Source organism: Bradysia coprophila, unplaced genomic scaffold (genome assembly GCF_014529535.1).
Source record: "Bradysia coprophila strain Holo2 unplaced genomic scaffold, BU_Bcop_v1 contig_561, whole genome shotgun sequence".
NCBI lineage: Eukaryota > Metazoa > Arthropoda > Insecta > Diptera > Sciaridae > Bradysia > Bradysia coprophila.
Window position 1 is genome coordinate 836,224 of NW_023503807.1, and position 13,197 is coordinate 849,420.

Below are 13,197 nucleotides of genomic sequence, written 5' to 3' on the forward strand. Positions count from 1 at the left end.
GCTGCCGAATTTCTTCAGAAAGTGCATGAATTACCAATGTTTCAGTTGTCGAACTTGAAGAACATTTCATCGAACGTTTTAGACCTAGTGTTTGTGAATGTAACTGGTGATATGCATGTCTGCAAAGCTCCTGCCGCTATCACGCTGAACACCGAAGTGGATAAATTTCACGTGCCGATTGAATTATCTTTTGAATATTGCTCTGAAGATAATCCCCAAATAGCAAATGATTTCGTCGAAGTATTTTCATACAAGACAGCAGACTATGAACGAATAATAAGGCGATTGGATTCCATTAATTTTGCAGAAATTTTTGATCGTATGGACGTAGAAGAATCGTTTAATTATTTCTTTGAATTAATCGACAGATTGATAGTCGAGTATGTGCCAAAAATTCATATCAGACGACAAAATAATAGGCCAAAATGGTGGACTAGAGAGTGGCAACAGAAGTTGAACAAGAAGAAAAAAATGTACAAACGGAAACCGAAGAATGAGATGACACCAGAATATACAGAAGCCGTAAAGGATTTCAATGAATTAAACGAAAGGCTGAACGAAGAATATATTGATCGAATCCAGCAAGGTATCATTGAAGATCCAGCGAAGTTTTGGTCATATGCTAAATCGAAAAAGAAAACTGCGACGTATCCACGTGAAATGGCATTTGGTGAAAGGAAAGCAGACAGCCCGCAGCAAGTAGTTGAAATGTTTGCAGATTACTTCGAGGGACTATACACAAAAGACGAGGAACCGTTCGATTTTGACGACGAGTACGGTACAGAACCTGATGATGCATGGGAAGTCGAGCTGTCGATGTCTGATATTGATACAGCGATTGAGAGGTTGGATGCTAAAGGTAGTGCTGGATCCGGTAATATTCCGCCAATTTTTGTGAAAAAATGCAAGGACGTATTGGTTTGGCCACTTTGGATTTTGTTTCGTAAGTCGATGGAACTTGGGATAATATCTTCAAAGTTAAAGATCTCAAAAGTGGTGCCTGTTTACAAGAAGAAAGGGAAGAAGAACGACGTTACGAACTATCGCATCACAGCCATCAGTTCAGTCATATTAAAAGTCTATGAGAGTGCGATTCAGCCGAAGCTTTTAAGCGGAATAAACCCAAAAGTTTGTAACGCGCAGCATGGGTTTAGGCCTAGACGATCAGTGGAAACGAATTTACTAAATGTGTCCATCGCAGCACATGATGCTTTCTTTAAGAAGCGGCAACTGGATGCTTTCTACGGTGATTTTCAAAATGCGTTCGATAAACTTTGGCATCGGATGTTAATAAGAAAGATGAAATGGTTTAGCATAGGAAGAAGAACGGCAAAGTGGTTATTTGAATTTGTCAGTGGACGGCAATTTTATGTGGCTATTGGCGATGTCAAATCAAGAACCTATGTAGCGACTTCGGGTGTTCCAGCTGGTAGCATTCTCGGCCCAACGTTGTTTTTAATTGGTGTCAACGACATAGTTGAATGTGTGGTATTTGCACTTCCACTTCTGTTTGCAGATGATATAAAGTTACTCATGCAAGTTGGTTCGACCGCTGATGCGAGAGAACTTCAAACTGATATCAACAATGTTCTGAGATGGAGTGAAATAAACAGGCTTCCATTCAACCAGGCGAAATGTGAAGTAATCACGTTGGCACGAATAAATGATCCGTATTACGTCACGTATTTCATGGGTGAAAATGTCATCGAACGCAAACAGGAAGTTAGAGATCTCGGTATTCCAGTAGATACTAAATTCGATCTACTAGCACACATGGAACGAAGTATTACTAGGGCGAGGCAGTCAATGGGCTACATAAAGTCGATATCGAAAGGACAGTTTGGTACGAGAGCATTAGTGGTGCTATACAACGCCTATGTGAGATCGAAACTAGAATTTGCTTCTGTCATTTGGGATCCATATCAACAGAATTATAGCGATGATATCGAGTCCGTCCAAAAACAGTTCGTGATGTATGCATTGGGTGACACAAATCGTATTCCGCCATACCGATTGTTACCATATGAAGAGCGATGTGAAAAACTTGGATTGGATAAACTATCAACCCGTAGAAAGATAAACAATGCATTAATGGCATATGATTTGTACAACGGAAGGATCAATGATGTGAACATTGAGACGAGATTCATCAGAAGACAACACCATCGACAGCTTCGGAACGAAAGACCACTAGCTGAGACCATCTATGAAACGAGATATGGGTATAATCAACCGCTTGCTAAGATTATTCGGACAGTGAATGAATTTGGTGGTCTAATGGCGATGAATCGAAATGAGTTCAAAGTGCAAATAACGAAGAAACTGAAAGAACAGCCTCATGATGAATTGGATGATGGAACGTAGATTTTTTTTTCTTTCTTCGTGTTTTTTATTAGAATGTTATTAGAATTTTTATTAGAATTTGACGAAATTTTCCGTGATGTGTTCATTGTATTTGACTTTAATGATTTTTTGCTTCAAATTTGTATGGATTTTTGTAAATCGATGTTTGTATACAGCTGATTACATTGGCGGTGAAATAAATGAAATTGAACCATTACCATTTAACGTGGACGGCATTTCAAACGGCCTTTGAAAATGATCTATAGTCTGATAGTGAAAAAAGGAAAAAAATCAAGACCCGTACGTACAACCTTCAACTTAAGACTTGATGTGGTCAGGTCGGAGATGACATCTTGAATTTCCTGTTTGTATAGAAAATTTTTCAAATATAACTATTCTGGAAGATTGTAACTCAGATATTGTCTGTAGAACGAAAAAAAAACATAGCTAACGCCGACCCGTACGAAACACCTGTTCGTATCAAAAGTCTTTACTGTGAAACTCTCCATTTCTTTTACTTCATTCTCTACTGAAAAGCTATTCGCCCTTTAAAATCACTTACATTATCTTTCTTTGCCTTGTTAGCATATACAAATAAATTGCCGGAGGCAATATAGACAGCCCCGTACGAAGTCAACTTTCATAAATTCCTATTTAAACAGCTATATACCGCTATATTTACCTATATTTTCCTATAAATAAACATTTCACAGATGAATATGCTAATATATAGCTCTATATGCCTGTATATAGCTCAATATAGGTGAATATAGATATATATGGAATGCCTGAAACACCCCACACACATAACAAATTATTTCTATGTTAACAGAAACACTCTAAATACCATTTTCCCCAATATATATAACTTTTATTAAAATCCAATATGGCCACCGGCAGCCATTTTGTTAGGAGACCGGAAATTTTACCGACGCTTTACATTCGTTAATACCTTTCAAACAAAAAAAAATCATGAAATTTGGTCAAAATTTACTCGAGATATTGACAAAATACTCCTCGTTCACTGTACGGCCGAGTAGCCAGATAAGAGCTCACTCCAAGAGACCTAGCTCACGCTCCGGAGAACATAATTTCAAAAACTTTTTTCCCCTGATTGACTAAAACAGACGAAATATGTTGAAATGTGGCCGACCTACAAGCAAAAACTGCTTGCCGCCCTGTGCCTGTTTCACACCAAGGGGTCTAACTCACGAGTCGGTCATCCGATTTCCACAAACTTTTTTTTTGACGTATCAGTTACAAGTGTAACGTTTGAATGTCCGGAGATATCTTCGAAAAACCGTAAAGCACTTATTGGGCCACAGCTCGGGAAGGGTCGATCCAAAATCACTCATCTTCGAACTTAGCCTGTCTTTTGACATTACCAAACGGGAAAAAAAAGAATTTTCAAAATCGGATGCGTTTTACTCAAGTTATCGTGCAGACGGACAGACGGACAGACGGACATTTTTTTTTCACTGATTTGGCATCTCTAGACAACCACAATAGGTTTCCCCTTACTCAAAGAGTCTAATTCGACGTGTTACGGACGTATGCGTAAACGCATAAGACCCCAGTACTTCGTACGGGTCTAAAAACAGAACTGGATTTGGCGACAAAATACTATCGAAGGAGGAATCTAGACGTTCCCATTAAAACGTTGATGTTGATATTAACTACAAACTTTCATTTGTGACATTTATAAAATAAAAACTTACGACTAAGGATATAGTGCTTCTGGTCTGTAAATGCATTTTATTAGTACATTTTTCGCATCTACCGACCAGAAGCACGTAAAGCACGTAAATTTTGACCAGTAAGAATACAGAACTTCCCAATCGGATCGGGCCATAACGTACGTCCCTCAGACGTAATGTACTATTACACGGTGGTGAACTTATTTTTTTTTAAGTTAGTGAACTTGGGATATTTTTATTGGAAATCATTAGTGATAACACAATTTTTCTACTGAAAGGATACCTCCGGTAGTCCCACCTTTTCAAAAAGCACTTGCAATAAAATATACGTTCATATGACATTGCACACGGACATAAGAAACGATTGCCCTTACTCTGAATTGCACCAAAATGTTTATCCATTGCAAAACCAGTGGTGACATCTATACTAATATTCAATTACCAAGCAGTAAGAATTTATCGTACATATAAAATTTGAATAGTTTGACGATTTCAAAACACCTCAACAGTAAACCTGACAAAACGATTGTTTTTTGTAAAATATTGTGAATGCAATACGAAAAACGAAACAAGAGATTTTTTTGTTAAAAGACAAAACGCAGGTTCATCCAATTGAAAGCCACATCTGATCGACGACAACAATAACAAGAATAATCGGTATACGTGCTCTCTTATGTAGCGAAATATATGGTTAAAAAAATCTTGAAGTGAGCAAACACTGAGAGACTGTTTACGCAAATGATGCCGCAGATTTTTTTTTAGCTGATCGTAATCTTTATTCGTGCATGTCTCTTCGGTACTTTTTTGGCAAAATTCAAAACTGGAATTCCTACTAAATCTCATGCTAAACAAATAATAAATATTTGCAATATCAATTAATGGAAATATTGAATATATAGCGCATTCTAGATTAAGATGGAAGTGAAGCTGAATAAAAACTGAACAGTGTATGTAATAGTTGTACACTAAATCGCTTAAAGAAATTATGCTTTTTTATGGAAATTGTGATACATTTGATGTGGAAGGGGTGGTATGAGTCTCGAAAAAACAAGGCATCAGAACAGTCGGAGCGTTTGCTGCGACTTAGCCCCGTACGACCCGTAATCCTATTTCGTCCGTAACCATAATACGTCCGTAGCCGTAATACGCCCGGAACCCTAATACGTCTACAACGTCTAATGCGTATGTTACCAAAATGCAAGTCAAGTTGGGCATGGTCAAATTTACTGAAAGTGTTCATTTTTAAAATTGCGCATAGCGCAATTACGAAAGCCCGTACGAAGTACCTCTCAAATAAAACCAACAATTTACGATATTATTTTAGAAACCCAAAATTTTTTGCCAACTTTCTATTAGGTTCAATTATCTCTCAAATGAAACAAAAACTTGCAAAATCGGATGAGATTTACTCGATTTATGTGCAAAAAACCCTTAGGGCCGAGTAGCGGCCTTAGTCCAAGGGCCCAAATTTGAAACTTTTTTCGCCACGTTATTTTCGGTATTCAATTCCCTTCCATAAAAAACTAAATCTAGCAAAATCGGATGAGATTTACTCGATTTATGTGCAAAAAACACTTAGAGCCGAGTGGCGGCCTTAGTCCAAGGGCCCAAATTTGAAACTTTTTTCGCCACGTTATTTTCGATATTCAATTCCCTTCCATAAAAAACTAAATCTAGCAAAATCGGATGAGATTTACTCGATTTATGTGCAAAAAACACTTAGGGCCGAGTAGCGGCCTTAGTCCAAGGGCCCAAATTTGAAACTTTTTTCGCCACGTTATTTTCGGTATTCAATTCCCTTCCATAAAAAACTAAATCTAGCAAAATCGGATGAGATTTACTCGATTTATGCGCAAAAAACACTTAGGGCCGAGTAGCGGCCTTAGTCCAAGGGCCCAAATTTGAAACTTTTTTCGCCACGTTATTTTCGATATTCAATTCCCTTCCATAAAAAACTAAATCTAGCAAAATCGGATGAGATTTACTCGATTTATGCGCAAAAAACACTTAGGGCCGAGTAGCGGCCTTAGTCCAAGGGCCCAAATTTGAAACTTTTTTCGCCACGTTATTTTCGGTATTCAATTCCCTTCCATAAAAAACTAAATCTAGCAAAATCGGATGAGATTTACTCGATCTATGCGCAAAAAACACTTAGGGCCGAGTAGCGGCCTTAGTCCAAGGGCCCAAATTTGAAACTTTTTTCGCCACGTTATTTTCGATATTCAATTCCCTTCCATAAAAAACTAAATCTAGCAAAATCGGATGAGATTTACTCGATTTATGCGCAAAAAACACTTAGGGCCGAGTAGCGGCCTTAGTCCAAGGGCCCAAATTTGAAACTTTTTTCGCCACGTTATTTTCGGTATTCAATTCCCTTCCATAAAAAACTAAATCTAGCAAAATCGGATGAGATTTACTCGATTTATGCGCAAAAAACACTTAGGGCCGAGTAGCGGCCTTAGTCCAAGGGCCCAAATTTGAAACTTTTTTCGCCACGTTATTTTCGGTATTCAATTCCCTTCCATAAAAAACTAAATCTAGCAAAATCGGATGAGATTTACTCGATTTATGCGCAAAAAACACTTAGGGCCGAGTAGCGGCCTTAGTCCAAGGGCCCAAATTTGAAACTTTTTTCGCCACGTTATTTTCGGTATTCAATTCCCTTCCATAAAAAACTAAATCTAGCAAAATCGGATGAGATTTACTCGATCTATGCGCAAAAAACACTTAGGGCCGAGTAGCGGCCTTAGTCCAAGGGCCCAAATTTGAAACTTTTTTCGCCACGTTATTTTCGATATTCAATTCCCTTCCATAAAAAACTAAATCTAGCAAAATCGGATGAGATTTACTCGATTTATGCGCAAAAAAACACTTAGGGCCGAGTAGCGGCCTTAGTCCAAGGGCCCAAATTTGAAACTTTTTTCGCCACGTTATTTTCGGTATTCAATTCCCTTCCATAAAAAACTAAATCTAGCAAAATCGGATGAGATTTACTCGATTTATGCGCAAAAAACACTTAGGGCCGAGTAGCGGCCTTAGTCCAAGGGCCCAAATTTGAAACTTTTTTCGCCACGTTATTTTCGATATTCAATTCCCTTCCATAAAAAACTAAATCTAGCAAAATCGGATGAGATTTACTCGATTTATGCGCAAAAAACACTTAGGGCCGAGTAGCGGCCTTAGTCCAAGGGCCCAAATTTGAAACTTTTTTCGCCACGTTATTTTCGGTATTCAATTCCCTTCCATAAAAAACTAAATCTAGCAAAATCGGATGAGATTTACTCGATCTATGCGCAAAAAACACTTAGGGCCGAGTAGCGGCCTTAGTCCAAGGGCCCAAATTTGAAACTTTTTTCGCCACGTTATTTTCGATATTCAATTCCCTTCCATAAAAAACTAAATCTAGCAAAATCGGATGAGATTTACTCGATTTATGTGCAAAAAACACTTAGGGCCGAGTAGCGGCCTTAGTCCAAGGGCCCAAATTTGAAACTTTTTTCGCCACGTTATTTTCGGTATTCAATTCCCTTCCATAAAAAACTAAATCTAGCAAAATCGGATGAGATTTACTCGATTTATGTGCAAAAAAACACTTAGGGCCGAGTAGCGGCCTTAGTCCAAGGGCCCAAATTTGAAACTTTTTTCGCCACGTTATTTTCGGTATTCAATTCCCTTCCATAAAAAACTAAATCTAGCAAAATCGGATGAGATTTACTCGATTTATGTGCAAAAAACACTTAGGGCCGAGTAGCGGCCTTAGTCCAAGGGCCCAAATTTGAAACTTTTTTCGCCACGTTATTTTCGATATTCAATTCCCTTCCATAAAAAACTAAATCTAGCAAAATCGGATGAGATTTACTCGATTTATGTGCAAAAAACACTTAGGGCCGAGTAGCGGCCTTAGTCCAAGGGCCCAAATTTGAAACTTTTTTCGCCACGTTATTTTCGGTATTCAATTCCCTTCCATAAAAAACTAAATCTAGCAAAATCGGATGAGATTTACTCGATTTATGTGCAAAAAACACTTAGGGCCGAGTAGCGGCCTTAGTCCAAGGGCCCAAATTTGAAACTTTTTTCGCCACGTTCTTTTCGGTATTCAATTACCTTCCATGAAAAACTAAATCTAGCAAAATCGGATGAGATTTACTCGATTTATGTGCAAAAAACACTTAGGGCCGAGTAACGACCTTTGAGCCCTCCCAACAAGCCCGCGTTGCATCTTACACAAAAAAAATGTTCTGCAACTTTGTTCTACTCGTCAATACCTTTCATTTGATATATCACAAGCAGCTATTGCGTGCGTATTTCGGTAGATATCGTCGAAAGACTGAAAAACACCTATAGGGCCCTAGCTCTGGAAGGGCCGACCCTACCATGCCCATTTTCGAACTTGACCTTACTTTTGTCGATACGGGGCTAAAAATTGGTAATAATGCATGGCTCTTTCGACTCTACTGCTAGAATGAATACAAAGTGATGCACTAAACCATAGCACTGCTAGACAGTGCCTTGACTAAACTTACCTAGTATCCAGTGATTTCACAACTACAGAAAGAAAATGGCATATGTTACGATATAAATCGATTATTGCAACGTAACGCTTCTGTTTCTGATTTCCTCGTAATTTATGTATCAAAGAGTTTATCGACACGACACGATTTTTTAAAAACAAAAAAATTTCTCGATCAAATCACCAGAAGAAATCTTCGTCTATGTGATAATGTCGACAAATATTTATTTAGATTAGTCAAAGGTTGTTTGAGCGCCTTTCTGCTCACTTTACTCATAATCTGTCTGTTTGTCATATTAGTTTGCATAAAATGTCATGAGCCATAGATGAGACGTGCCGACCTTGAGAGTCGATATTTTCCACATAAAAATTCAATTATTTTGTGGATTATCGTCCGCTGATTTTGATAGTGTGCACAGATTTTTTTGTATATAGTTATGGAGAGAGAGAGTTGGTTATGCCAAAAAATTTTATGGATTTTTTTACCTTCAATTTTATTTAACTGAAAATTTTACGAACCAGAGACACATATTTCACTCGATGTAATAGCTCGAATCGAGATTTCGTTTTTTCATTTCGTGATCGATCCACCGTCTCATAGTAGCTACATTCACATAAGCTGCAGGTATTTTAAATTGATTGCAGCCGATCCCCCAAGCAACAATGCCTATTTGATCATAGCTGTTGGTGTCCGCATTGTAACACATCATCGGAGAACCTAATTCAGGAAAAATATAAACAAAAAATTGATTAATCAAACCTTATGACTAAGCTACGCAGTATTGCTCATCAAATAGCACAATACGAACCTCCGTCTCCCTTGCACGAATCGCCAAAATTTGAGTCTCCTCCTGCACAGATAAACGAGCGATGAAGGCGGAAAAACTTGCCCAGAATTGTCTGTCGTAACTGTCGCTGGCACATATCGTGAGATATGACTGGAACCTCGACTTTTTTCAAAATCGTTTGATAAGAACCTGTCACACCGTAACTATCTTTACCCCAACCGGACACAAAACAGCGTTGATCATTATACTGGGCATTCATTTGCGGCAAGCAAACCGTATTGACGGTGTCAGTTAATTCTACTGGAGACGTTAGAATGAGCAATGCGATGTCATTATGCAATGACTGTTTTGAAAAGCCTTTGTGGATGACAATAGAACGAACACTTCTGTCCTGATGAAGATACTGTTCGTCAGTTTCGGACAAATCCCATTCGCCTGCACGAATCACCAATTTTCCAGGTTTGATTGAATCGATACAATGGGCTGCTGTTAATACGACAGACGGATGGATCAACGATCCGCCACACTTGTAAGAGTACGCTGTTGCATCGTCTCGGGAAATGTCCATTTTCATTAGCACAACAACCATCCATGGAAATTCAGCTGGAGAGGAAATATTTTGTTGAATTTTCGATTTGAAATGCATTGGTTGTTCAGGGCTTACCATATTGGGCGATGTCACCATCACTGATTCGACTCTCAATTCCAACAAAGTTTCGTTGTCCACATTTGCGATGGCCACTTTTCTGAATTTCATTATTTTCGATTACAATTGCCTGGTCGTCATAAGCTTCCGATTCGTCCTTAAACTTGCAACACATTTCCGATTCCATGCAGTACGATATGTCGTCGCTGATAATCGCATCAGGTACTCTGTTTTACGGTAAAATTTCGTTTTGTAATACTGACCCAATGACTTTAAAAAATAAGTCAGAAATGTGACCGAAAATTCTTAATTAATTACCTGGCTCTCATCAAAGCTACAAATTTTCTCGATATCGAACCGTTTTCGCACTTATCTTTCGGCACACAAATTCCAACACATTCCTGTAACTGAATGGAAGAACAATAAAACTTTAGTCGAACAAACTAGCGCTATAGTAGGGAAAAATCATTTTGTATGCTTGCTTAGAGGACCGAAAGTAAAGCTGTCAATTCGCGGGGCGAAAGCTTTCGCTTTCGCCCCTTGAATTGACATTTGTTTACTTTCGGTCCTCTTAGCAAGCATACAAAACTTAATACGTAACTCTTTCGGCCTACTCAATCGATACGTAAATAACTATTAATGGATGGCGAGCCTACCGTATTTTCGATGCTCACTATTCCACCTTCTCTGGGATACAACACTGGTGAGGCTGGAAAACTAACTACATTCCTCAATCCATTCGTTGGGAATCTATTGTTGTAATAGTACGACCAGCCACTGCTGTGGTATATCAAGCTTATCACAATCAAAATAAATAGGCACGACATTGCGGCAATAAATTGAATTTAAAAATTTTACACAGTCACAAGTGTGGCCAATTTAAAACAATCTTGGGCTGTTGGATATGAGTGTTTAGTTTCACTGTTCACCCTTTGAAGTTTGAATCGAAACTGAATTCGTTTAGTCGAAAATGTAAGAAAGAAATTTCTGTTTCATCCAGGTAGATAGGAGATTAGTGACACATGTTACATACCTGCAATAAAACAATGTCACTCAACATAAGTAAAGTTCGAAGGGATTTACACCAAATCCTTTAACCTTGCAACGATGTTTTTATATAGTCGAGTGAGTAAAGTTTTCTTGAATTTTGTACATTAAAAAGCAATTTTATGCGTTCGATGGATAAGTAATAAATAATTTCAAATATTTCTAGCAGACATCACCTACGGGGTAGATACATCGCAAAACCAAAATTGACTTAAACTAAAGACTCAATTAATTTTAAGAGTCATGTCGCCAAGTCTTCAGGCGATTGGGGAACAAGCGGTCTACGATTTTAATGAGTGATAGCTCGTTGGATTCGTCTTTCAATTCTAGGAAACACGTATCTTTCATTTTGTCTAAATAAAATTTGTTTTCTGTGAAAAGAGTCATGTCAGAGGGTACCGAAAACAGTTTTTCGGCAATAACTCAAGAAAAAATTATTTTAAATTGTTGTAATGCTGTCCGAATGTCGGCCTTGGAAAGACCTACATTTAGAGTATACGCACTGCTTGGTGCAAGTACATCCACGAGAGTTATGACAAAAATATAGTGAATGTTCGGAGAGTCCGGATTCTCTGCAGCTTCGTTGTTCCACGGAACTGAGTATGGGGTGTTGTAGCTGGCCTCACTCACTATCGTTGTACATATAAATGAACCCAGTACTTTTGTGCTTCAAGCCCACAGATGTCTTGGAAAAAAAGTTGGTGCCAAAATGCAGATTTTTTCCTTGTTTCTGAGGGCACTACAGCTGGAACAGCATCGCGACATATCGAAGCGTTTTTCTATTGATAAGGTAAAAGAATAGTAGACGATAAAAAATGACGGCCGTAGTACCGTTCCAGATGCTGTTCCAGCTTGTTCCCAAAGTTTAAAAAAATCGCCTGAAGATTTGGCGATATGACTCTTAAGCTAATTTAGATGACTCAGTTCAGGTCAAGGTAAAAAAAAACGATGCGGTTGGTTAACAAATTCGTCAAACAAATCATCGAAATTAATTTGATTTGATCATTTGTCATGCATAATTGACCATAAAAAACGAATCAGCAAAGTCTTCACGTGTCGTTACCGGACATTAAAGTTCCAAAAATTCACTTTAGGTCACTTCATTGCCACAATTTCATTTTCAGACTTACCGTCTATAATAGACGAAAATGCACTAACACAGACGAACGTAAAGTGTTAATGTGATTATGTTCCTTCCGGTTAAGAAAATTATTTCCGATTTAACATTAATTGGCTTTGCTTGCTAAATATTGCACATAATCTGCAAATTGAAAAAAAAAGCGTTTGAGATCATAAAAGCAAAGTTCGTCGACCTTTGAAACAATTTCGGGAATTCCCATAAATTTGAAATTGTACCACAGTGGCGCCAGGGCTAGATCTTCGTGGGAAATGGTTCTTTCGTTCTTTCTTGTGAGAAATGAATAGAAATTCTACAGATTTATGACGCAGTACACAGATGAGCCGACTCTAGTATTTATGAATTGTGGCACCCACGAGAAATGTGTCATTTATCGTGCTGTAATGCTCAGTATCATCAACCTTCAAGTAGTACTGTCTGGATCAGGATATGCATTATAGACATTATAAGTCAGCACCTCTGACAGCAAATTAAAGCTTAACGAAACCATAAAGAACCATAGTCTAACGAAAGTCGTTCTTGCATCGTTTTAATTTGTTGAGATAGTTTTTGCTAGCGTTGTATATTACCTCACACTTACACTCACAGTCTTAGACAAAGAATTCATTTCATTCAAACGAGAGGAGTGACAATTATCAGTAAGTCAACATTTAATCAGCAAACAATAATTTATTATTGGTACCAGTACACGTCAGATGCATAAAATGGATCTATTCCAATATGCATTCAGTCATTGAAATGTTACATAAGTTGCGAATAAAGTACAATGTTGGTATGGTAACGCAATTAATGCTGTGTCATCGATTGCTGGTGTAAATCTTTGTCCGCCTATCTACCTCTTTGACCACTTTTGATAATTTTAAATCTCTGCATTTCTTTTACAATCATAACATACCGAATAATCATAAAGCCTGCTGTGTACAAGTATGTATACATATATAGTGTATGCCATGCTTAATGAGTTTTTAAGTACCAATTACTGTTTATTGCCCTGATCCCTCAACATTTTCAAGATCTTGTTTTGTTGT

The 13,197-nt window shown here is 37.9% G+C and overlaps 1 protein-coding gene across 2 annotated transcripts; it reads right to left on the minus strand.

Annotated features, from left to right (window-relative positions):
- Nucleotides 1-9,026: 9,026 nt before the first annotated feature.
- LOC119083184 (phenoloxidase-activating factor 2-like) lies at nt 9,027-11,030 on the minus strand. 2 transcript variants are annotated; one of them, XM_037192842.1, is made up of 5 exons: nt 10,641-11,030; nt 10,303-10,391; nt 10,003-10,211; nt 9,360-9,941; nt 9,027-9,268 (listed from the first exon to the last, which is right to left on the minus strand). In XM_037192842.1, the coding sequence occupies exons 1-5, from the start codon at nt 10,809-10,811 to the stop codon at nt 9,084-9,086; spliced, it is 1,236 nt and encodes a 411-aa protein (XP_037048737.1). In that variant the 5' UTR covers nt 10,812-11,030; the 3' UTR covers nt 9,027-9,083. The 2 variants fall into 2 exon arrangements, with proteins under 2 accessions (XP_037048737.1, XP_037048739.1); XM_037192844.1 differs by having other exon boundaries at nt 9,042-9,268; nt 10,003-10,190.
- Nucleotides 11,031-13,197: the final 2,167 nt, after the last annotated feature.

Excerpts from the sequence above, each read along its gene's own strand:
- LOC119083184 (XM_037192842.1), bottom strand. The coding sequence starts at position 10,811 with ATGTCGTGCCTATTTATTTTGATTGTGATAAGCTTGATATACCACAGC. Across the intron at positions 10,392-10,640 it reads TAGTGAGCATCGAAAATACG|TTACAGGAATGTGTTGGAAT; the intron begins GTAGGCTCGCCA and ends TCTTCCATTCAG. Across the intron at positions 9,942-10,002 it reads TGGTGACATCGCCCAATATG|CTGAATTTCCATGGATGGTT; the intron begins GTAAGCCCTGAA and ends TTTCCTCTCCAG.